The sequence below is a fragment of the Ambystoma mexicanum genome, chromosome 5p, assembly GCF_040938575.1.
Source record: "Ambystoma mexicanum isolate Mex_15411 chromosome 5p, UKY_AmexF1_1, whole genome shotgun sequence".
Classification (NCBI taxonomy): domain Eukaryota; kingdom Metazoa; phylum Chordata; class Amphibia; order Caudata; family Ambystomatidae; genus Ambystoma; species Ambystoma mexicanum.
Window position 1 is genome coordinate 1,044,140,384 of NC_090930.1, and position 23,411 is coordinate 1,044,163,794.

The 23,411-nt window shown below is 42.9% G+C and overlaps 1 protein-coding gene across 2 annotated transcripts in view; it reads right to left on the reverse strand.

Moving 5' to 3' along the window:
- The window catches only part of MYLK4 (myosin light chain kinase family member 4), a 282,708-nt gene that overhangs the window by 122,111 nt on the left and 137,186 nt on the right, over positions 1-23,411 (reverse strand). For both annotated transcript variants that reach the window (XM_069613527.1, XM_069613526.1), the window contains exon 5: positions 14,584-14,689. In XM_069613527.1, coding sequence (XP_069469628.1) covers positions 14,584-14,689 — 106 coding nt within the window. The remainder of the gene's footprint in view (positions 1-14,583; positions 14,690-23,411) is intronic.

The following is a 23,411-nucleotide window of genomic DNA, read 5'->3' on the forward strand; positions in this document are numbered from 1 at the left end:
CAGTACCTACATAGTTCCTTCTTCATCAGATAGACTGATCAGGATAAACTAATCATGTATATTGTTAGAACCCTCTTTTCAAAACCATAACATAAAGAAAACACTTGTTTGTGGAACATGACATGAGTAATGTGTGGACATGCTAGGGAGGCATGCAGGTGAAGTTCAGTTGCACAATTGTAGGTGCACGCCTGCATGTGCATCCCTACCATTGTTGGTGTGACTGTTTAGTTACACTTGCTGGGGGAAGATGAGTGCTCTCTTATATATGTGTGCTGTGTTGTTCTACTCGCAAGGGGATAGATGCGTGTTGGTTTTTCTACTTACAACAGAGTAGGGGCCTGTTGGTTGTTATACTCGTAAGGGGTAGATGTGTGATGTTCTTTTTCCTTCTTGCATAGAGTGGATGTGTATTTGTTCAATTCTATTACTCTCTGAGTGTCTGTTCCATTGACAGGTGGATGATGTTTGGTGTGGTTCCCCCATCACTCTCAACACCCAAACACGATACATGCCCACAGGGCTAGCCAACCTATAGCCTAAGACAAACTCAACACAATCAACACACACTTACAACAACAACAAAAAACAGACACTGGACCTTACCCGTAAGGAAACAACAAGCGAGTGCGAACAACCTTAAACCCCTGTCAATCTACACATAAAACACACATACACATCCCAACATAACAGTCACATAGAAACCTCCCAGGCAGTGGACTTTACCCGTATGGATACAACAATCCAGTGTGCAAAATCTGAAATACCAGCAATCTACACATAAAACACAGCCACACAGAAAACGCACCAGGCATTGGACCTTAACCGTATGGGTACAACAAACCATTGCACGCAACCTACCATCTGCAAGCCAACGCACACAGACAGATCGGTTGAATAAGGTGGGGCAGGGAGGGGCGTAAACCTGCAGATATGTTGCTGCAACTGACAGTGAGACAAATGTTCTTTCCTACTTGTGTTTGTGATTGTCCTATATCACCTTGGCTATCTAGGGTACCTTCAGTCTGCGAGTGCTTCATTGCCACCGTACGAGTGGCTGTGAGTGTCTTTCCCTTACATCAGTGTATGGCCTATATTGCTTTGGTCTCCTGGCAGAGCCTTGCCCCAGTAGAAGTGTCACTGCCATTTTCCAGAATGACTGCAAGTTATTCTTATGTTTTGTCTTGTGTTCCTTTCAAGGGGAGAAGTGTGTAAATCTTTGTGCAGATATGTATGTTGGGTTACTCTTGGGGGGAGAAGTGTGTGAGGGCATGTCTGGTGTATGAGTGCCTATGATACTGGTGATCTGCATATAGTGTGTTTTCCTAGGAGACTGTAGCAGGAGGAATGGCTTATGGAATTCTGAGTGGACATTGTATGTGTGCCAGAGTGAGTGACGCATGAGTGACATTTCAGAGATGGGCGTATGTGTTGGGTCTGCGCATTGAACTACTTAAGTACCTTATCTGTCAAGATGATAGCCTACCTGTGACAGAGTATGATTGATAACATCAGAGGAACCATCATATCATATCATATCACATCACTACGCCTACTCTCTACTATACACCTTCACACAACTAGAACACAGTTATACCCCTGATAAATTCGGCCTAGCTGTTCACATATGAACACTACCCCATGAACACCTCATCACCCTAATAAAACGCAGCTATCCCATGACATTCCAGCCTAGTTGCTCGCATAAGCGTCCTTCAGGCCTAATGCAGCCAAACCCAGTCTGGATGTCCACCCACCAGACTGCACACATTCCAACTAATATCTTCAACACGACACCTAACGCTAGGATGCAGCTACCATCCAGCTACATCACCTTCACACATAACTGGTGCACCCACGCACCCTATGACACCATCTCTCTCTACTGACCTGAACCGAGGGTGTTCAACCTACCAACGCTTTGAGATCATACCAATGATATATAGAGCGCTATATAAATGCCAAGTAACATAACATAACATAACATAAAAATGCCACTGAAAATGTACCTGAGACTGTGGTCACATCTAAGGAGACAGCATCCAATATACCAACACCTTAATATATGATTATAGCAATAATATATGAGCTGGCAGGCTAGATGGGGCGGTAACTGACTGGTCAAATCGAGGGGCTTAAGAATGGGCCACAGTGTCTTTAACATCCGCCGGCAAGGGTTTAATTACTATTAGCACCACGGGTCCTTTATCCGGGGTGCTGATAGAAATTTATTTCTTTGAATGAATGGGTTGCTAACTCGTGGTGTCCCATTCATTCACAAAAATACTCACAAAAGATTACCGCCATGGAACGGGAAGCAAGACCAACAATGGAATTTTAATGGCAGCCCAGGATGCGGGAGCAGCAGCGGCGAGTCCACCACAGGAGTCAAATAAGTGGGGTGGGTAGAGGGAAAAGAGACCAGAGGGAAGAGGAAGTGTGGGGAAGATGGTTGGGTTGGCACACAGATTACAGTTTGCTCAGGAACATGGGCTTGGATTGTGGGATTCAGCCCGTGATATAAGCAAGCTGAATCGTTATGGTGTCGACACTGGGTGCTAGTATTAGTTTTGTTCTTCAACAAAGTGAAAACTTTATGGTATGGCCATTATTACAAGGGAACACTCACCATGCAAATTAAAAATAACATTTCAATATAATTTTCATCCTACACTTTTCATCAAATTCTTCTTCCCATATGTTCAGGCGTTGCTGCAAAGAGATTTAGGAGTCAAAAATAGAGCCATTGATAGTTGAGCACCCTCAGAGTTTGACAAAGGGGGTCATTTTTTAATGGGCGGAGCAGTAAGTCAAGGCGTAAAAGGAAGGTATAATGTTTTTCTATCTTAATGTACCGCTCCAGCACATTTCCAATTGCTTTGAAGACACAGAAGGGGCATGAAGTGGTGTTATTATCTCTGCAGGGCCTTCTATTGATATATGGGGCCAGTGATATTCAAAATTCTTCTATTTGAGTCTGTCAGTCAGCATAAGCACCATGACATGCTTCTGGTACTATTAGCATCTAACCTGGCAGGCTTAAGGCAACTCTGATTTAGCACTTGACGGCTGACATAACACAGATGGGATGCCAGTGGTGCTCGGCCAACTTAATGTGATTCCATTGTGGCTGGAGAGTTATCTGCAGTCCTACCCAGAATGGGGCGAGAGATGGGCAAAGGGCCAAGAAATTGGGGGTCACAGAAGTCTCACCTGTGTAAAGGGAAGACAGAAAATCATAAAAAGTGAAATTAAAAGCGGAAAGAAGAGAATTGAAGGACGAAGGAAAATGGAGGACATTGAGAAAAGAATGCAGGCTAGCAAGGGCAATGAATGGGAAAGCCGGATCCATGTAGTATGACCCCTTTCCAATGGCAACATATAAGAAGAGACAATGTCAGGAACTAGAAATTATAGACAGTTACATAAGCCATTAAATTCAGGAAAAATGTGGCCATCACTGTTATATGAACTCTTTGGAGAATATTTGGATAGACGAGGGATATGAGTAGGCATCAGTATGATTTATGGTGTTATATATCTTGTCAAACAAACTATTAGGTTAGAAATATTTATTCGTAATGTGTAGCAATAAAATTACATTTATATTTAATGCTTGCATTTTCAAATACTTTACATAGTATTACCAAACAATGGGTATTCTTTTAAATTCCAAATTATGAGAATTATAACAATCATATGAAAATAATGTAAAACATTGGTTGATAAGAAGGGCTCCCTTAAGAATCATTAATGATGGTACATAAGGAATTGTCACTGGGTTTAGGGATGAGTGCAGTAGCATCTTGGAGCTTATCTCATGCACAGAATGCAATTATCATAATAAATGACCTTGGACGCAAATAACCGGACAGACTCAAAGAATAGGGCAAAGTACTACTTTTTTGTCAGCTCAAATAAAGTAGGGAAATCTGGTGACCATACGAAATGCAACTCACTCACTGTCATCTAAGTTTTGATTACACAAAGGCTTTATATATGTGAGGAGGAAGGATAGCTCAGAGCAAGGCAACACAACACAGGTTCGAATCCCGATCCCGTGCTTAGAAACCACTCGCTGGTATTAAGTGCGTTATAAAAGAACCATTATAATTATACTTCAATGTACGTCAGCTATGACGTCATCCTACGTGGCAAACAGTAAAAACTATCAAGGGGAGGGATTGCTCAAGCGAAGATATATACCTATAGTATGTATAAGTGTTGGTACATCATTGGTTGCCCCTTATCTGTTAGACGTGCCTCAAACTACCTCCAAATATGTATAATACTGATTATAGAAAAATACTAACAGCGGCTTGGCTTCTGCAACATTGTAGAGCATGCTGCTACATACCACTCATGATTGGTTGGCATGATCTTCTAACCTTGGACATTCGGCTCGGTAACAGCATGTGAGCAGAACGAAACCCAGGTGCAGAGACCAACATCAGACCACTGCCCACTTTGGTCAATTAGTCTACCATCTCTCATCTGTCCGATCATGAGCCAAGACTTCTCCTTTGTAGGTCATCTTGCTTACTGTTTTCTTCTATGGGATTTTTAAGGGAGTTAGGGTGCACCATTATCTTCGTCTGATCCCTAATGAATAGGCCTGGTATTCAAGTCTTGCACCACGTGTCAGTAGACCACAGATTTGTCAATTTCGACCTGTTATTTACTGCTATTAGATTTGATTATGGTGGGTGCTATTACTCCTCTTGAACTCTGGAGAGTTGGTTGCTCTGTTTTACATGTGCTTTCTTCACCCTTAATGTTCCAATACTTGGCACCTGCAAATGTTTTTGCTTCAGCTTAATCTAAGAGAAATGTGCCCTTCATTCATAGCTTATACTGGTTAACTCCCTTTGTACTTATCAATTATGTCTTGCTGTGCCATCCTTAGTCTCAGCAAAACAAATATTCTTTTTTTCTTGCACAAAGCTGTTTTCTGCAGTGTTTCTGATCTGCGGCCCTGGTTTATTTCTGAGGTAGTTTCAACACGATCCGATGTCCATCTTTCCATCATGGCCACTTTCTTCACGTTATAGTTTCTACTGCAGCAAGCTTCGATTTATCTCATCTACCTTGCCTTTCTGCGTATATACATCCACTACTCGTCTGGTTACTTATATTCCTTGTATATATGGTTTCTTCGTCTCAGCATACATGTTTCTCTTATCATTTCTGTTACATTATCATTCTTTAGGTATTTGCATATCGTTTCAATACGTCCCAATACCTTCTCTTCATGACATCTCTTTACTCTGGTTTGACTTCATTTACAGCTCTTTTATGTCCATGGTGTATGCCAACATCCTTCCACCACATCAGTGCAAGGGTACATTCAATACGGTTGTCTGAGTGCATAATGTCTCTCATATCTTCGGTGGGGTATTGGGATGATACCTGGTGTCATGTGGTGAACACAGGTCACATTATTAGACAAACCTAAAACACATGGGGTGATACATGACAGTATAATAACCAAAAGATGCTTGTGTACAACACGCTCACTCTGAGTGCACAATGCCAGGTTAAGAATAATCCTGCATTAAAAGGGCACGTGAAACCGAGCTAGAGAAGCCATTTTGATACTTTACAAGGTCCTAGAGAGGAAAAAGGGAGGAAACAGTGTTCGGTTCTGAGCATTGTATAGTAAGGAGATTTTTTTAAATGTTCTAGTTCATGAAATTAACATTTCACAAATGTATCATTAGAAAACAATCATACAATAAACACAATTAAAACAGGTATGACATAGAAAGAAAAAAGAATGAAAAAATAATAGAAAAATATACAACATTCCATAAAACCAGAGGAGTAGCCAAGATTGTCTAACAAGTGGTGCCTGAAGCTAATGTAGTTGGGCCCCCCGCATTGACATTAACATCTGTAAGTGCCCTCACAGCGCTGCTGAGTGGGAATTTACAGATTTTGGGTGACCGTTGCCCGCTCAGGCCCTGCCCTGTCTACACCTTTGCGATAAAACCTGAAAGTCGAAAACCAAAAAAAGAAAAGACAAAATACAAAAAGGCTACTGTATAATGTTATCACAACTCCTAACCTCACTGTCCACATTTTCAACCAGGAAAAACTTTAAATGTCTCAAAAATTAGGTTTCAGGACTTAGTATTACATGTTTTCACCTCTTTACCTTTTCTACTGCAAAGCACTCTGGTTAGGCCCTCATGCACCAATCCCTGTGGTGCATGTGGCTTTAAATGAGGGCAGAGCCCCTATTTTGGCAGATCATCTGAAGGCTTCACCAGAAGCACATGGAACAACTCACCATTAGACCCTACCTGAAGGTACAGTCTGCCTTACATCTTCACTTTTTTATTTCTTTCATTTCCTACTTCTCCCTTTCATACTATTTCTTTCCTTCTACCAATTTCTCTTAATTTCTCTTCCTTGCGACAAACAAAGATGGACTGAAGGAAAAATAAAGAAGTTAATGTAGAATGATGTATAATGACACAAAGAAGAACATTAATAATTATGCTAAAATGCAAAGAACAAATGATGGATAGATGAAAGAACACTAGAAATATGTAATTAAGTAAATCATGATTGAAATAAGGAAATACAGAAATAATGGAGGAAATAAAGAATGAAAGGAAATAGAGCAACAAAAAAGGAGAAGGATGAAAAGAAGAAAGGAAGGAATGAAGTAAGAAAGAAAGAAGCAAGAAATAAGAAATTAAATAATTAAATGGAAAGAGATGGGAATAAAAACAAAGAAATTGAAGGGAAGGGTCACCGAAACAGACGAAAAAATGGAGGAAATAAATTAATAAAAGAAGATAATAGGCATCATTATGAGTTTGACGGTGCATTACAAGAAAGTGGCTGCAATTCAGTTACTACCACCTTTTCTTGGCATTAACAGAATTACCCTGTTTTTACACACCAGCGAATTCTGAATTTGACCTTAAAGTGGAGGGTTTAACTCCAGCTGGAGATAAAACCTCCACGTTAAGGCCAAAAATTGCACACAGTAATTCGCCAAATTCCCCACGACATCCTACAGACTCAAAAAATTGAGATTTACATCACCTTGCCACAACTCGTTAGCCTTTTGTAAATCCATGGGACTGAGTGGCAGTACTGGTAATCGATTTTCGGTGGTAATTGGAGAGATTTACTGCCAAATTACTGCCAAACTCATAATGAGTCAAACAATCATTGTAAAGAAAGGAGGAAAGAAACAAATAAATAGAGCACAGAAAACGAAAGAAAGAGGAAGGACCAAAATCAAGATAGCCTCATATTACAAGTAAATTTGTCAATTTAAGAATTGTATTATTGAAATTCTGAGTAAAAAAATATTTTAGAGAATTATGTCTATTATTGACACATTTTAACTGCATCAATTGCCTATCATTTGTTGTACAAACTCATCCTTAAGCAATCAGTGAGTTTATTACTGATACTTTGTAACAGGACAACAGGACAGGAGCCGCAGCACCTTGTGATGCAGTGCGAAAGATAGCAGTTCCCAGGGACCAAATCTGTTACTGCTTACCAATGTGCTACTAGTAGTGAATGTAATGGTTTAAAATAAATTACTTCAAGAATGTTGCCCTTTAATACCATAAGTTCATCTAGTTGTGGTGGTTTTCTATAGAGAAAAGGGCACAGAGACTAGCTGTGGCTAAATGGTAAAAAGAAGTCCCACAAGGATTTGCAGGAAAACATTTATGTAATTTTGCCAACAGAGAGAAAGTGTGGCCATCGATAAACACTAAAAGGACCAGTATTCAAGCACTGCAACTGACGCATATTGCAGGCAGTGCAAGGCATTATGCTTGATGGGTTCTTAGATCGGCATGGCACTGGCATGTAGTCGGAGTATTAGAAAGGTCTGACAGTAGGATTGCTCATATCGTACAATGTCAAGACTTCTTTGCAACAAGACTGGCCTGCTACTATGTTGAAGGTTTGCCCACTCTTAAGTGATATTTATATACAGGGGTGCATACCTAGGTGACGTTGAGCGTGAGCATGATGAGAAGCCCTGATAGAATTAGTTTGAAGACAACGATGACTTGCTACTTTAAAACGCTGACTGAATGATTTATTTGGAAGCTTTTATGACTACAAAGGGATGCTACTTCAGGCTGAAAGAAACAAGTGACCCTTCGACACTACAAAAGCACTTACCTCTAGGCTTCTTCTGTCCTCTGTACCCTGTCTATAAGTCTTGCTCAGAGTGCAATATTATACATTACACTAACGCTTAAGGGAAACTCAGCTATCCTCTCTGAAGGCTCAGGTGGACAATGTCTATAACACTAATTAGCCTTTGCCATGGGCGCTAGATTCACAAGCCATTCATTGGAGTATACGCGGGGCCAATGTGGGGACATGTATGCATATTAACGATAATACTAAGAATGGAAACATTGGTGTATATACCAGAATATTAAGATACGCAATCTTGAATTGCCGTGAATTAGTAGTGCAGTGCCTCTACATCAAATTACCTCTGTGAGTTGAGGGGCTGGCATGCCTTGCTTGAAATGTTTTCTTTTTTGTACATTATCGCTTTTCCTCTAAATCAATTGGGATGAGGACATCTTAGTTCAAGGGCCCATTGTAACAGAATCATATAAAAAAAAGATATTTCCTGTATTTGAAGCTCATTATTTTTTGGTAAACAATTTTAGTTATTAAGTGGTATTAATGGTGATTTTTGATCCCATTTCACATTTTAAAATGCCTGAAAGCTAAAAAATGTATTTCTGAGGAATTCTACCATCCGCACGGTGGGTGTGCAATTGCCTGGGCTTTTTTGAAAATTTTAAATGGAATTTAATGATGGTAGATCAACTTCCGGAAAATGTGTGGGGCGAATCCGCACACATTTTCCTATGCTCACCGCACTGTCAGGTGTATTGACCCATGTTCGAGTTATTATGCTGCAACATTTGGTGCTGTGGGCTTAGAAAATCCAAGATGGCTGAAAAGCCCACATCTGCGCCAGATTCCAGGAAAACCGTGCAGTTTTGCGCACACCAAAATGGTCGCCTGACCTGCCACCCACCAGTGCGAGCATGATGGGCCAGAAGCACCATGAGTGAAACGTGGTGCCAAAGGAAAAACAGCAGTGCCCGTTAGCTCAAAAAGCGCTTTGAAATCACCTTTGTTTCACTGAATGCAAGCTCAAAATGCCTATTTCAAACATTGCAAGATAGTTAATACAGGAGACCATTGCCAGACCCTATCCTTTGGCTGCACATAGAGCGAAATCCGTGCAAAGGAATATGGTGCTGTTCAAAATCCGTTTTAATTGATGTCAAAAATTGCTAAAATCATGGGCACAAAACCACCAAACAAAAACGCAACTTCTGGTTGGGTGTTCTACAGTACTCTACTGCAGAATCTACATCAATACAATGTTAGCAAGGATCATATGCCATCAAGTAAAATCCCCTTTTTGAAATGTATTAATTCAAGACAGCTCCCAAAAATGGGTGCAGTACCGGTGCTTGACACTGACCGGCGCTAGCGATCTAAACTCTGACAGGAGACCTGCATTTCAGGAGCTGAAAAGGAACCTAAGTCAGCTGGGACTTCAAAGCCTTCCTGGTCAATGAGAATTCTTCACACCTACTGTTCCCAGGCCCTATACCAGAAGGGAGTGTGATTTAATTAAAAGTTCAAGAGGCCTCTGTCCATGGGAAACCTTCTGCTGCCCCACTAAAAGGAGATCACACCTCTATGATTGAATCAGGGGAGTGGTACCTGGGACTGCAGGGAAACAGAACAATGAACTTCCCTTGGCTCAAAGCAATTGCTAAATCAGGGGGTCGTAAATGGCTTCCTCTTGGAAGGAACTGGGAGGGGCACTGCCTCTGTGAGCCAGCTGAGCTTGGAGGCGGGGACGAACCAGGAATTCCCCCATGTGCTTTGGGACCGAAACATGCCCATCTGGGCCAGAGCATAATTTTAAAAAGATGGATAATTCATAGTACGAAATTGTCAAAATTATATAAATAATATCATTATTCCTGTGATTTTTCTGTGCACATTTTAAGAGGCGTTAGGACTCTGTACGATGTTCTGAGACCGAACCCCGCGATTTATTAATATTACAGACACTGTGGTTATCTCAGAAAATTGAAAACTTATTGTAATGTGCCCAGAGAGGGGGTGTACCTCCGGGGAAGATTTGATGCAGAACCGACCATGGCAAAACCCACTAAAAGCACAAAATGTTGTCGTTTCTGAACCCAAGCTCGAAGGAACATGGGGCTTGAACAGAGACCTGTCTTAATTCATCTGTGATGTGTACATGTAGTATGAACCACGTGTGTATCTGGGAAACCTGTTTGTTATGAAAAATTCATTTTCTAAGTGAAACCAAAGGGGAGTGTTCTTTCTGTATGCCATAAAAAAACGATGCCTGATGACACCGGATGACTCACAACTCTGTTCTCCAGTCAGAGGACAGAAAATCCTCTAACCTATCAGAATCCTCAGTGGGTTGGGCATAGAAAGTCAGCCTTCCCACCCATTTTCAAAAGACATAAAAAGAGCCACTGAGACCCAGGTAGGGACTGCTCTTTCCACTTTCTTGCGAAGCACTTTGCCGGACCAGACAATATCCAGAAGGACCATATCCAGAACTTAGACTCCAGATTCCAGAACTTTGAAGCAGAAGGCCTACTGCAAGCTACAAGTATTCTCAGCTGGCCTTACAATCTTGCAAACTGATTTTACCCCAGACTTCCAAGGGGCACATCAGAATAAAACAGCCAGGCTGTGCTGTTTCTGCCTCTTTGCCAAGAACTTTTGCCAGAACCAGAGACCCAGACCAGACCGCTGTGCAGTGCAAGAACTTTTGCCAGAACCAGAGATCCAGACCAGCAGAGCTGACCCAGATAGCTGTGACTTCAGAACCACCCGCCAGAAGTCCAGTCTAAACCTGTTGACCAGATCTTGACAGCCTATTTCAAATTTATAGTGTGAGTATCCAGCCAGAACTGTGCTGAACCAATCTCTTAGTTTAAAATAATGTAATTCAAACCATTTCCACCTACCTACTGCATCATAGAAATCGTGTGTCCATTCTGTGATTTGAAACCTGTGAAAGTGTCATTTGTCATTCTGAATCGTTACTTCATTTCTGAAAATCTACCTCCACTAAGACGTTTGTATCTTTTGAACCGTCGTAGAAGTGAGATTTAACTTTCATTTTAAAGCTAAGAACCTAAGCTTTCCAACAAGCCCAAATCCGACTTTCTATTCATTATAGTTTTTCCATAATCGCGATCGACGCACTCGGAAAAAGTGCCGCGAATTGCAATTTGACTCAATTTCTCCACCTGTCAAAAATAGCTGTCTTTTGCTTGCAACTGCTGAAATTCGTTTTCAACCTGACAATCATTCATGACTCACTGATAGTGTTGACCTGAACCAATCTTAAGTAGTTATCACCTACCCTGAATCTCCTATAGGGAATTAAAATCATTTTAGCATATTTTTCACTTCATTGCAAATTACATTTAAAAGTATTTTTGACTGTTTAAAAGCATACCGGTTGCTCTAAGCTTGCTAGGGGGGAACTGGAATTTGTATTGCATTTGATTATATTCCTGCAAACTGTGTGCTCTCCTTCCATCTCCTTATATTGCATAGGGGGGGGGGTGAATTGTCAAAAGAAAAAGTGATCATCTTATCTCTTGTTGAAACCATATCAGTTTAGTTCTGTGCTGCATTCTTTCCATCATTGTTTTTCCTTGAAACCATAAAAGTATTCTCTGCTACCTTATCCTTCCTATACTAACTCCTAAGTAATTAAAAAAGTGTGCTAGTGTAATATTATCCATTGTTGATCACTGTCATATTCATAAGTGTGCTATCAAATATTAACTTATTCATAAAAGTGTGATATATATACATATATCGTTTAATTTTCAAATAAATCTTTTAATTTGCAAAACAAACCTACTTCTTGGCTCAGTGAGGTCAGGGGGATTCAAAGAGAGGGGCGTTATATAAGGGGTCATCATCCAGATTTAGGAACTTGTCATAAAAATATATAAACAAGGGCTTCTATTGTGCATCCCCGACCAGGCATTGACTTAGTTGGATTGCTAGATTGGAGTCACTAACAGCACAACATACACATAGGGCCTCATTACGAGAATGGAGGTAGCCATGGAGCTATGTAGCCATGGAGCTATTAGCTCCATGGCTACCTCCGTTCCGGGCTCCATTACCGGGTTCCTGCAATGGGGACTTACCGGGTTACTCCGACATAGGAGGACCCGGTAATTCCTCCTTGCAGGAACCCATCCCCATTCCCATTTGAGCCCCCATAGGGCTCAATGGGAATGGGGAGGGAGGTAATAACGGGCAGATTACATCTGGCCCGTTATTGCCTCCCTCTTCCCCTCGTGGGACCCGGAAAGCACACCTGGTTTTACCAGGCATGCAATCCGGGTCCCGCGATGGGAAGCTCGTAATCGCCGCTCCCAGAATGAAGGGGGCCGGTCCCGTACCAGCCCCCTTCATTACGGGAGCGCCAGCCTTATAATGAGGCCCAAAGACCTGTGTACTCTGGATGGACACAGCCTACAGGCGCCATCCCCACTATCATATTTAGTTGGAAAATGACAGCCAAGAGTACATATAGGGATCCCAGAAGGGGGAAGGCAAAACCTCTCCTGCCATGGCCAGCCTAATTAACTATCAAAGCTCCATGGATCTGTCTGCTCATTGTTAGCTGCTGGTGGCAGCTATGCATACTAATCAGAGTTAATTCAAGCAGGCCCATGGGAGGCCTGGTCGCAGGACTAACAAAAGACAGGAAAATCCCAACAGCATTGGATATGCACTGTGTCAACCTGAAGTCAGCTCCCGCCTCTCAGTATCCAGGGCAGTGACCTGTCATGTCTGCAACTGTGTATTTACAGTAGTCATCCGTGCAGGGGGACCCCATTCAGAAGGTAGAGCATGTGGTTTGGTGGAGACCAAATGTCTGGTCTCGCCACAGCTTCAAGGGAGACCTGCCACTTTAATTAGGAACTACAGAGCTAAATTAACCAGAGAGACACTTGTAAACACAACAGACAGGAAGATGGGTGGGACATAGTATTACATGTTTTCACGCCTTTACATTTTCTGTTGCAAAGCACTCTGGTTATGACCTCATGCATACAGGAGATTGCTGGTTCATTAAGATAGGCTTAGCCTACACCAATCACTGGGGCCCATTTGGCTTTAAAAGAGGGTCGAGCCCCTCTTTGGCAGATCATCTGAAGATTTTGCAAGGAGTAACAAGAAGAACTAAGTTCAGCCCTGGCTGAAGGTACGGTCTGGTCTACCTTACATCTTCTGCCAGCGAAGGAAGGCCAGGATTTCAAGAGAAGGAAGCAAGATCCCTCCCCTAAACATCTCCAAGGGAACAGAGCGAGATACTGAATCCAGAGGACCCTCCAGCAGCTCTAGAACCAGTACTCAGCCAGCACAAAGCGTGCCCTGCTAGGCTCTGCAAGCAAGCTTCCTAGGTGGAAAGTGCCACAAAGTCTCTGAACCAAACCAAGGACAAGGCCGTTGCCTGCAAACCTCTCCTCAGCTTTGGGCTGTCCGGCTTAAAGGACGACGCAAGCCCAGTGAAGAAGCTAGGAGGAGTGCATCGACAAGCATCAACCAGCTCCTCGGGCTGCAACCGACTGCACTGCTGACTGTTGTCAAGCTGCAGTCGCTAACGTTGTCCGAGATGCCTCGACCAGTGCTTCAGACCCAGCAACCAGCACTGAGACAACGATTCCTGACCCCGAACTGCCCTCTAGCTCAGTCTGCAGCCGTCCATCCAGCCTCGCCCTCCGAACTGCCTGCCATCTGATACCCACAGCTGTCTCTTGTCTTGAACTCGCTGGAGTTGCAAAGTACCCTGGAATCGGCTCGACCCTGTCAAGCACCACGAATTTCTACAAGCACAAGGTACATTGTGGTTCTGTCCCCATGGTCCTCCTCCGAAGGCTCCTAGTAATATTTTACGACCCATTGCTCCCTTTGTGTTATAACCAAGTATCCTTGAACTATTGTGATTAATTACTTTACCAACTACCCTCCTGTCATTATCCAAAGTGCATACCTTTCCTTCTTGAAACTGTCTGTCCTCTGCATTCCTTTACAGGGTGGGTTGTATTTTGTAGTGTGCTAGAACTGTCAATTGTGATCATAATAAAGTCGATATTTGTATACAACCTTGACTGGACAGTCCCTTTTATTATTGAGTAATAATTGTATTTAGGGCTGTGTTGCAACTAACCAACGATCCGCAACCTTTGAGAGATAAGCCTACTGTTCCGTCCAAGTTACCAAAATTGGACAAGGAGGTTTATAATTTTATTGTGTTTCCAATCTGTTTGGATACTAGAGTTGTGGTGCTGATTGATGGTTTAGAAACCGATATTCACTCCTGGACCACTGGTGCCCCAAAAGTTGATTTGTCACAGTATTCATTATTTATTTACACCCGATGGTGGTTTCACATTTCTATTTTACAAGCTAAGGAATTCACAAATGTAAAACCAGAAAAAATGTATTGAACGACTACCAACTTACCCTCCAATAATTTCAGCTCTGTTGACGGTGTAATAGTTGTTGATCTGCGCATGTCTCGCTGAAACAATCCGATGATCGAAGGGTGCTGCCGGAGCTGGGCACTCAACTGCAAGGACAGAGAATAAGAGCGCAGTGGCTCAGTTTAGAGAAAGCAAGCAAAGACAGCTAGAGAGATAAGGCATGGGCTGCTGCAAACATACATTCAAGAAATTGATGGGATAGGTTCGTACAATGCCAGAAATAAACCTTAGAAGAAGAATACATGTGACTCAAAGCAAGAGCTTTATACATTTAAACGAAATATTAACCTAGAATGGTTCATAAACATTTGTCGGATAACTGGATTATAGTTCATTTTCTTAAAGACCAAAGAATAAGCAATCAAAAGTTAATTGCCTAGAGCTTGTTTTGAGGACAAACCTTTTTTGCATTGCATGTCTTCCATTTGGTCCTTGCACCGACTCCCCCCCTTTTCCCACTTCTCACGAAAGTCGCACCCTAGCATTTTAGACAACAATTGTCAATGCCAACAGTTTTGACTTTCGTGTGGATAAGGGAAAGGTATTTTCCAGGCATTGCCGTAATGGTATTAACTGGAAATGGTAGCAGCTTGAAAATGGTGCTGTACTTGGGCTTATGATAGCAGTGCCTGGGAAATGCCTATCTAGTACCTAAACTACCTACCAAAACCGATGACTTTGCTAATGCATGTTTTTAACAGGACTTCATTGATGGCCAAGCACAACGCAGAACAGGTTAAGACATTTCTATTACACCAGTAGTGAGTTTAAAACACTAATGAAACAATTAGCTCTCCGAAGACTGCTTTGAAAAAACCCTGGCAATGCAAAGTTTGATTTTAAGGGTTGATAAAGTTAGCTCAACGAGATCCCAGGAGGGTGTGTTTTGGACAGGGAGGGGCAGCAAGTGGGTGGGAATGGCCTTAAGATGTGCATGGCCATGGGCAGTCAATGGGTAAGTAAATAACCAAACAACACCTACAAGCGGTGTCCCTCCTCATGTGCCATGTCTCCCTAGCTGTAATAAGTTAATAATCTCTGCCCATTTCCAGTGCGTTCGTTTTGCCTTAGCGGAGGAAGACTGATTTTTTTCCAGTGACGTTCTGCTCGCTGAAGAAAGGACCACAGGAGCAAGAGATCGGGAGTGAGCCAAGGCTGAGTTGGCTTATGGGAGGGGCGAAACGGACGAGTGGTGTGAAGAGCGTCAAGCGTATTAAGAAGAGCAGCGTTAAGGATAGAGAAGGCTGACAAGTAATGTATAAACAAAGAGACCTTATTTGCCACTCCGGTTCCTCTGCCACGGTTATCTGCCTCTCTGGTTCCTCTGCTATTTGCTCCCGGCCACTGCTCCTGCAACGTCTTAGGGGCAGCAAAGAAAATAGAGCTTGCTTCACTTTTTTCATGGCAGTTATCTGATATTGGTTTTGCTTTTCTTTAATGAAATGACACTCAGCCACAAGCATTTTTCAACTATTGAAAACCCCACTATCAAGGCCATTAGCACCTTAGACATTTTGCCAGGATGGTAATCAGGATAGTGACCTGGTGGCAGGCTGTATGCGCTGCAGAGCACTTGCTGATTCCCTCTGTAGTGTGCCGTTCTGTTAAATTGGCAAGCCAGAAACAGCCAGAAGAGCCTGCCTAACTTGGAACATCATCAATCAACCACAACAGAATGCTGCACTCCTGCATATAAACCAAGGGCCTCATTATAATGTTGACGGTAACCCGCCGGTGCCACCGGCTGGTTGCAGCCAACCCTGTAACACCACTCTCTGCCACCTGAGATTCTGTGCCACGGGGACATTACAAGTTCCTGCGGGCCGGGATGTAAGGCGGCGGAAATCTTCAGTCCACATTCCCATAGAGACCAATAGGACTCTATGGGAGTGGGGAGATGGAAGCACCGGCACTGTTGCTAGAAGTGCGGGTGCTTCAATGAAAAATGTGCCTATCAGTGCCGATGCGCCCGCCAGGTCGGACCCTGCCAGGCGCAGAGGCCCCGCAGCCATAGTTGTAGTCTGCCGGTTCATAAGGGGTGCTGGTACGTTGCTACCAGCACCCTTAATTCTGGACCGGCAGACTTGTAATGAGGCCCCAAATCTCTATAAACTACTGAAAACAGATTTAAAGGCAAGACAGGCTGAAACAAACACTGGCAAAGCCATTATGTTTTGGCTTTTGTGTATTATTTCCGCCTCAAACTCCGCAATTTCTATATGATATGCGTGACATAGTCATCATATCGTAAAAAATATAACCCCAAATGTGCAGCTGCTACCATCATAGGCCATGTGCAGCTTCACAGGCACCAAAAGAAATAAATACTTTCCAGCATTAATACCATTCACGACTTCACATGCTGTTGAATATTCCCCGTCATCAAGCAGGAATCCTCTAAACATTAACAAGGCAGCTTACTTGTACATAGACAAAAAAGGTGTATAATGTTAATTTCACAAAAAACATTGCTAAAAGAATATTATGAACAATGCCATTTCGTAAACAAGGCAGAGAGAGGGAATACATGGCGATTTAGGAAAGGGGCCTAAAAGTAAGAAAAAAGGGTGGACCTGGGGGAATAATGGGTTAATGGTGGAAAAGCCTGGGAAGGGGAATAGGGTCGGGAATGAAACCCTCTCATATGAAAAAAGGGGCAAAAAGAAATACGAATAAAGAGGCCATGAAATGGAAGGGTACAGATTAGATTTCAAAGTTGATGCCCTTTGGAAATCATCACATGAAACACAAAAAATGCACATTCACTTTAGTGGTCGATCAGCTCCATTTCAGGGCATTGGGCTCCTGGACAATAAGGAAGCAGCCCCTTAGCTTCACCACAGTGCCAATCTTCAGATGATGGTAAACACTGAGCCTCAAATAAGTTTCGGAGGGTTAGTTGTATGAGAATCTATAAAAAGATATCAATGCTGTAGAAGTGCACATATAGGTCAATTACCTTTTGTTCTCCAGCAATTAATCTATCATTCTATTTAGTAGAAAAGCAGTTTAAAAAAGTTTTCTTATTGCCAAGAAGGAGGAGAAAATGAGATTTACCTTAAAAGAACATGCTCTGCAGGGCAGCCTGGCTGACCCCGGACTCCACTGTGAACGTCTCGTCGATGCAGTACAATTCGGTGATGTTGTAAGCAAACTTCAATGCTGCAATTCGGCCCCACCTGAACCCTCATTTTTGCTTCTGTTGCTTAGTAGTATGTAACACAGCCATGCTATAATGTATGCCCCTTTCTTGTACTCTTATTAACCCAGAGTTGTACAGCGGTCTGCTGCTTCTCTAAGCTAGGTCCACGCTGAATACATACCCACAAGGACATCTAATCAGACCAGTGTCCTCCAGAGGAACCCCTGCCACCAGAGCAGTTGCAGATGTCATGGATTTTGCTCTGGGTCTCCAGGATTGTTTGTGGTACAGTCCAGTGCTGGCTGACAGCCACCTGGCAGAGCCCACTTTGGAAGGTTCCTTTCCTGTGCCATTGTGACAGAACGCTACAGACAGTTGGGCTGAAGGATGAACTTTCTTTGTGCGATCAGTGTAGCACTTCTAATCTATCTTTACATCCAGGGAGTTGAGAGATCTTTTGCCTAGTATGGACGGGTTGTCAAAAAAGGTGTGAAAGATTATTGGCTGATTTTGATGTAATGTCATGGGAGCATTTGGAAAAATGTGGGCATAGCTCATAGAATGAACCTGTCCTTGTGGAATTTTAGGTGCTGTTCATGGACCACCAGTGCTTGAATTTCCATAGCTGGTTATGACCATGATGGAGGAAATTTCTTCGAGTATACCAACTTGAGTTGTGAGTTATACATAGGCTTAAATGGGTTCCCTATCAATTTAGAAAGAATCATGTCCAATTTCCACACAGGTAAAACTTTCTGAACAAGAGATACCTTCATGAACACTTTGATGATCGTCTGAGACCGCAGAAAATGAGCATCTCGTTGGCCAGTGAGGTGAGAAAACGCTGGACTTTAGTTTATGAGAAAGCCAGGCCTTATTTACCTTATTTACACAGGCTTAGCAGATATGTAAAGATTTGAGGCAGATAACAATCAAACGGAGTAAGACTTTCCTGAAAACACTATGAACAGATTAATGTTCATTGTTTTGCCATAGCAGCATTTGATTGAAGGAGTTCTTGTTACAGCTAAAACATCTGCCTACCTTTCCAAGGAATTGTTAGATTTCTAAATTCCTAGAAGCCATGTTCTGAGATTTAGGGAATGCGGGGTCATGTTTGAGGCTACGAACATTTATTATGAAAGAAATAACCAATCTTTCCCCACTTCTAAGGAGCATGCCCTGCTTCAACCTAGGAATCTTTAACGACCCGTCAGAATGTCTGTCCAAAAATAATATGTTCTCCTTCCTATCAGAAACCTATTAATCTAACCCAAACACTTAAACCAAAAGTCTGTAACAAAGTAAAGTTCCTTCACCCGGAGAATGACTCCCTTCTTCTGGTGGCTTGCTTCTGTCTTCTCATAATAGTAATTCCTTCAGTGTCCCTTCAAAACAGGACCAAAGGAATGACTCTGTTCCCCTGGTTCCTTTATCAAAGTTCTCCACAGCGATCCTTCAGCACGTTAACAGAAAGCGTGTATCAGTACCTTCAACTGTTTCCAAGAAGTAGAAAAGTTCACAGCTTTATCTGGCCTCCCTTTATTGTCTGCATGATAAGTATCTTTCCCAGACTCCTCTGATTCCTTCTTGTAAACCTTTCTGAAGGTTTGAGCAGTGGTAATGGTTGGGCCACTGCGACGTGGAAGATGATTCCTGATGCCTTCAGCTGGAGCAGTGGTATTGGCTTGGCAACTGCGACGAGGGAGATGACTCCCGTTGCACTCTGCTGGAGTAGTTGTATTGGGTTGGCCACTGCGATGATGGAGATGACCCCCAATGCACTCTGTTGGAGCAGTGGTATTGGATTGGCCACTGTGATGAGTGAGATGACTCCTGTTCAGCTCTGCTGGAACAGTGGTGTTGGCTTGGCCACTGCGACGAGAGAGATAACTCCTTATGCACTCTGCTTGAGCACTGGTATGGGTTTGGCCACTGCGACAAGGGAGATGTCTCCCAATGCACACTGAGTGAGCTGGGCCTCTTCCGGACCCCACCTGGTATTTCTGTCATTCCTGTTACTGACTCTCGCTTTTCCTTGGGTCTCAGGGTCCTTTCCTCATCCTACTCGCTTACTGCAGGGCTCTGTGGACTCAACATTGTTTCTGGACCCAAAGGTCCACCTTCCAGCTGTTCCTGCCAGCTCTCAGGACGTTCCGGCAACATCCTGCTTTTCCTCTCTCGCTCCCGGAGAGAACTTGAACTTCCCAGGTTTTGTGTGCCTACTCTTGGCTTCCACGATGAGATCTCCTTTGTCTGTTCTCGCTTTCCAGTTTACACTGTTGGCGCCGCCCTCGCGTAACGTCAGCGCCATTTGTGAAAGTCTCCTTTGCACTCTTCATGCCTCCACCAAGCCACCTCATTACAGTACTTAGCTGACTCTTCATCTTGTCACTACATATGCTTCTCATGTTCTTCTTCATCTCAGTAGGTTTTATACTTGTCACAATCATGGGTTTACAGTAGCAGATGGTTCTACTATTAAGGATGGCTGAAAAAGGTAACCATCAGGGTAGGGGATTATGTGCTGTGGTGGTGATACAGAGACTTTTCCCCATTTGGACGTCCTTAACCTCAGGAGGGTAGTCCCTACATATGATGTCCTCCTGCATATTACCACCCCTAGGAGGACTATTGGGTAGCAGCCTCACCTCACTAGCCTCATAGGAAAGGGCTCCCCCCTGGGGAGAATGCACAAGACCTGGTGAATTGTCACAGATTGTCAAGTAATTTTTTGCTGTGTTGCCTGGAAGGAAGGTTTGGCATTATCAGCTAACAATGGGCTGCATTTGGCACAGCAGCAACAGGTCTGAGAACCATTACTGGTGGGTCGAGGCAGAGGCAAAGAGATTCATCTGACAAGGTTGCTGTCTCATGCTGCTGAGAAACCTTGGGTTGAGAGTCAGATGGAGAAAGTTGCATAGAAATATGTTTCCAAGGGAACAAGAATCCTTCTTCCAGACTGCCAGGATGATGAAATCTGCTGGCAAATGTTTGGCACTGGGAGTTTGCACAATGTCCTGAAAACATAGTCTCCTAATCGTGTTTCAATTCCCACTTGTGATACGCTGTGAGGTCTCTGCTCAGCGTTTCCACTAAGGTGTTCTAAATGCTGGATAGAGCAAATGGGAGGAGAAACATCCCATATCCAAAGGCTCTTGGTTCCTCTTTGTTTCTTTATGTAATAAGATAAAGTTACTCCGCATAGTAACTACTGTACTCCTAGTACATAGTCCAATTTCCACCATTCTGATGCGGGTCAGTCCCCAGGAGACAGGACTAGAGCCATTAAATTTGATGCAAACAAGGATGTGCCTAGGTGTATCCACCCATGCGGACTCCTCCCACCAGCCTCTCCCATCAGTCCTTATCTGCTTGTCAGCTACTGCTAACTTAGTGATTTACAGTGGATGACTGGTGGGTTGATAACTCTTACTCCTACATCCTATTCCTTTTCCTCCATACTCATGGGATATTTTGTGGGAAATGCAAAGCTTATGGTAGGGGGAACATTCTTACTAATTAGCAAAAGGTTTAAACAGGAAAGCACAATCAGGAAGAGTGTCACATTTTTAGAGTTGGAGAACCTCACCAGGACCTTTGGGAGGCATAGGGGGATCAGCAGAAAGGCATACAGAGAGAGGGAGTCCCACTGTATCCTCAGATTGTACCTCAAGGAGTTCAGAGCAATTCTGACCTGGTATTCAAAGAAGGTGGACTTGCTGTTGTTGGGCGTCTCAAAAAGGTCCACATGTGGATGGCCCCAGCAAGCAAATATGGTTTCCTGAATAGAGTGTTTGATTTCCCATTTGTGGTTTGTTAGAGTTTAACCTACCAAAAGGTCGGCTTCTGTGCGAGTACTCCTGGAAGATGGATAGCCTTCAGGGACATGTGGTGCTTGATTGCCCACTCCCATATCACTACTGTCAGGTGACATAATGGAGGGGATCCTGTTCCCTGCTGCTTGTTGAGGTAAAACATGGATATGGAGCTGTCCATCTGGATGAGGATCTGCTTCCATCTGAGTACAGGGAGGAAGGCCCTTAGGGCATTGAACATTACTTGCAGTTCGAGCGGGTTGATGCGAAAAGGCTTCTTTTGAAAGGACCAGAATACGTGCCCGGTGAGAGGCCCCATAGAAACCCCAGCCTCTAATAAGAGAATTTCTGAAATGGAAGTCCCTTGTCAAGTTGCTGCACTTGTTCCACCGTGCCAGGTCCTGAGACAGAGATGCCAAATTCAGGATGGGATCTTGTTGCCTCCCCGTGGACTGGATCTAAGAACTCACTAGGTGCAGCTGGAGGTATCTCATCTTCAAGTGGGCTAGTGGAACACACAGCACGCATCCCACCATTAATCCAAGGAGCATATGGAACTACCAGGCTGAGGTGAACTTGCTCCTCCAGAACTGATCCACCACCACTCAAATGTCTGTAATCGTCTGCTGGGATTGGAAGATCCTAGCAATACACACTTCTTTTGCGAATTTTAAATTAATTACACATACTCATCGCCTTACAGATCTGACAACGACTTCTATTTCAAAGCTCAATTATGCCAACATTAATTCAATAACAATTCAATTTATTTCATGAAGGCCAGTTCAAAAAAACATAAATATACATACCTACATCAAAAACGTCTATTCAAAAAACACATACACATACATATAACATTCAGCAAACCTAATGTCCAAGCATACAACCATTTAGCACCTCAAAAGGCAGTTGTGGAAATAGCCATAATAAATGAAGGTGCTTGCGACAATTAAAAGGGTATATCTAAAACAATTCTTTACAAATCTTGAATGCATTCAAGGAACACGCCTTTAACAACCGGCATTCAAGAAGTGCATTCAGCAGTTCAAAGGGTGCAATGGCAAAGTGCCATCAACAGTGCTAATGTGTAAAGTGCATGATGTGCTAAAAAATAACATTGATTCAAAAAGCACTGATGACTAACAAAGAATGAACAATTTGAATATTACACCATTGTATTTAGCTGCCATTCCATCAATCAACGTACACTAGTTTCAACAACTAGTTGGTCTTGATCCTTTTGCCAGCCTCGTCTTCCTCAGCGCGACCACATTTTAGTACTTCGACAACTGAAGAAAACACGACTTAAATCACTAACTAGTTAAGGGAAAGAACGGGTTGTTTGCAGGATTAAATCAATTAGTAGATATGCTTTACCTATTTAAACTTTGGAGGCATACGATGAATTTATCTTCATCTCAAAGTCACTTAATTTAATCACTGCAACATCAACGCAAAAATCGTTTTAGTTGCATTGCAGATAGTTATTAAAATATGGTCAAATTTCTGCTCATGAGCAATCTGTTAAACACGGATTGGATTACCTTCATGTGCTCTTTTAAGAACTGACAGTGAACAAATCCCATCACAGGGTGGAAAGATCCTTGCAGCCTGAAGGAACCAAACAAATTCAAGAAAGGTGACTCCAGTGGCAACTAGAGAGAACTTCTGAAAAGATGGAAAATCTGAGATTGAAGAGCGTATACACCAGAAACTGGGCTGAAGGGGCCGTTCGCAGGGGGGCACCTGAGCCATCAATTCCGGAATAAGCCCCATAAAGTAGTCTGACATAGATTTTGATGTAGGTGTGGGAGGAGTGAGAGGGGCTAATGACACGGTGGCTAGAAT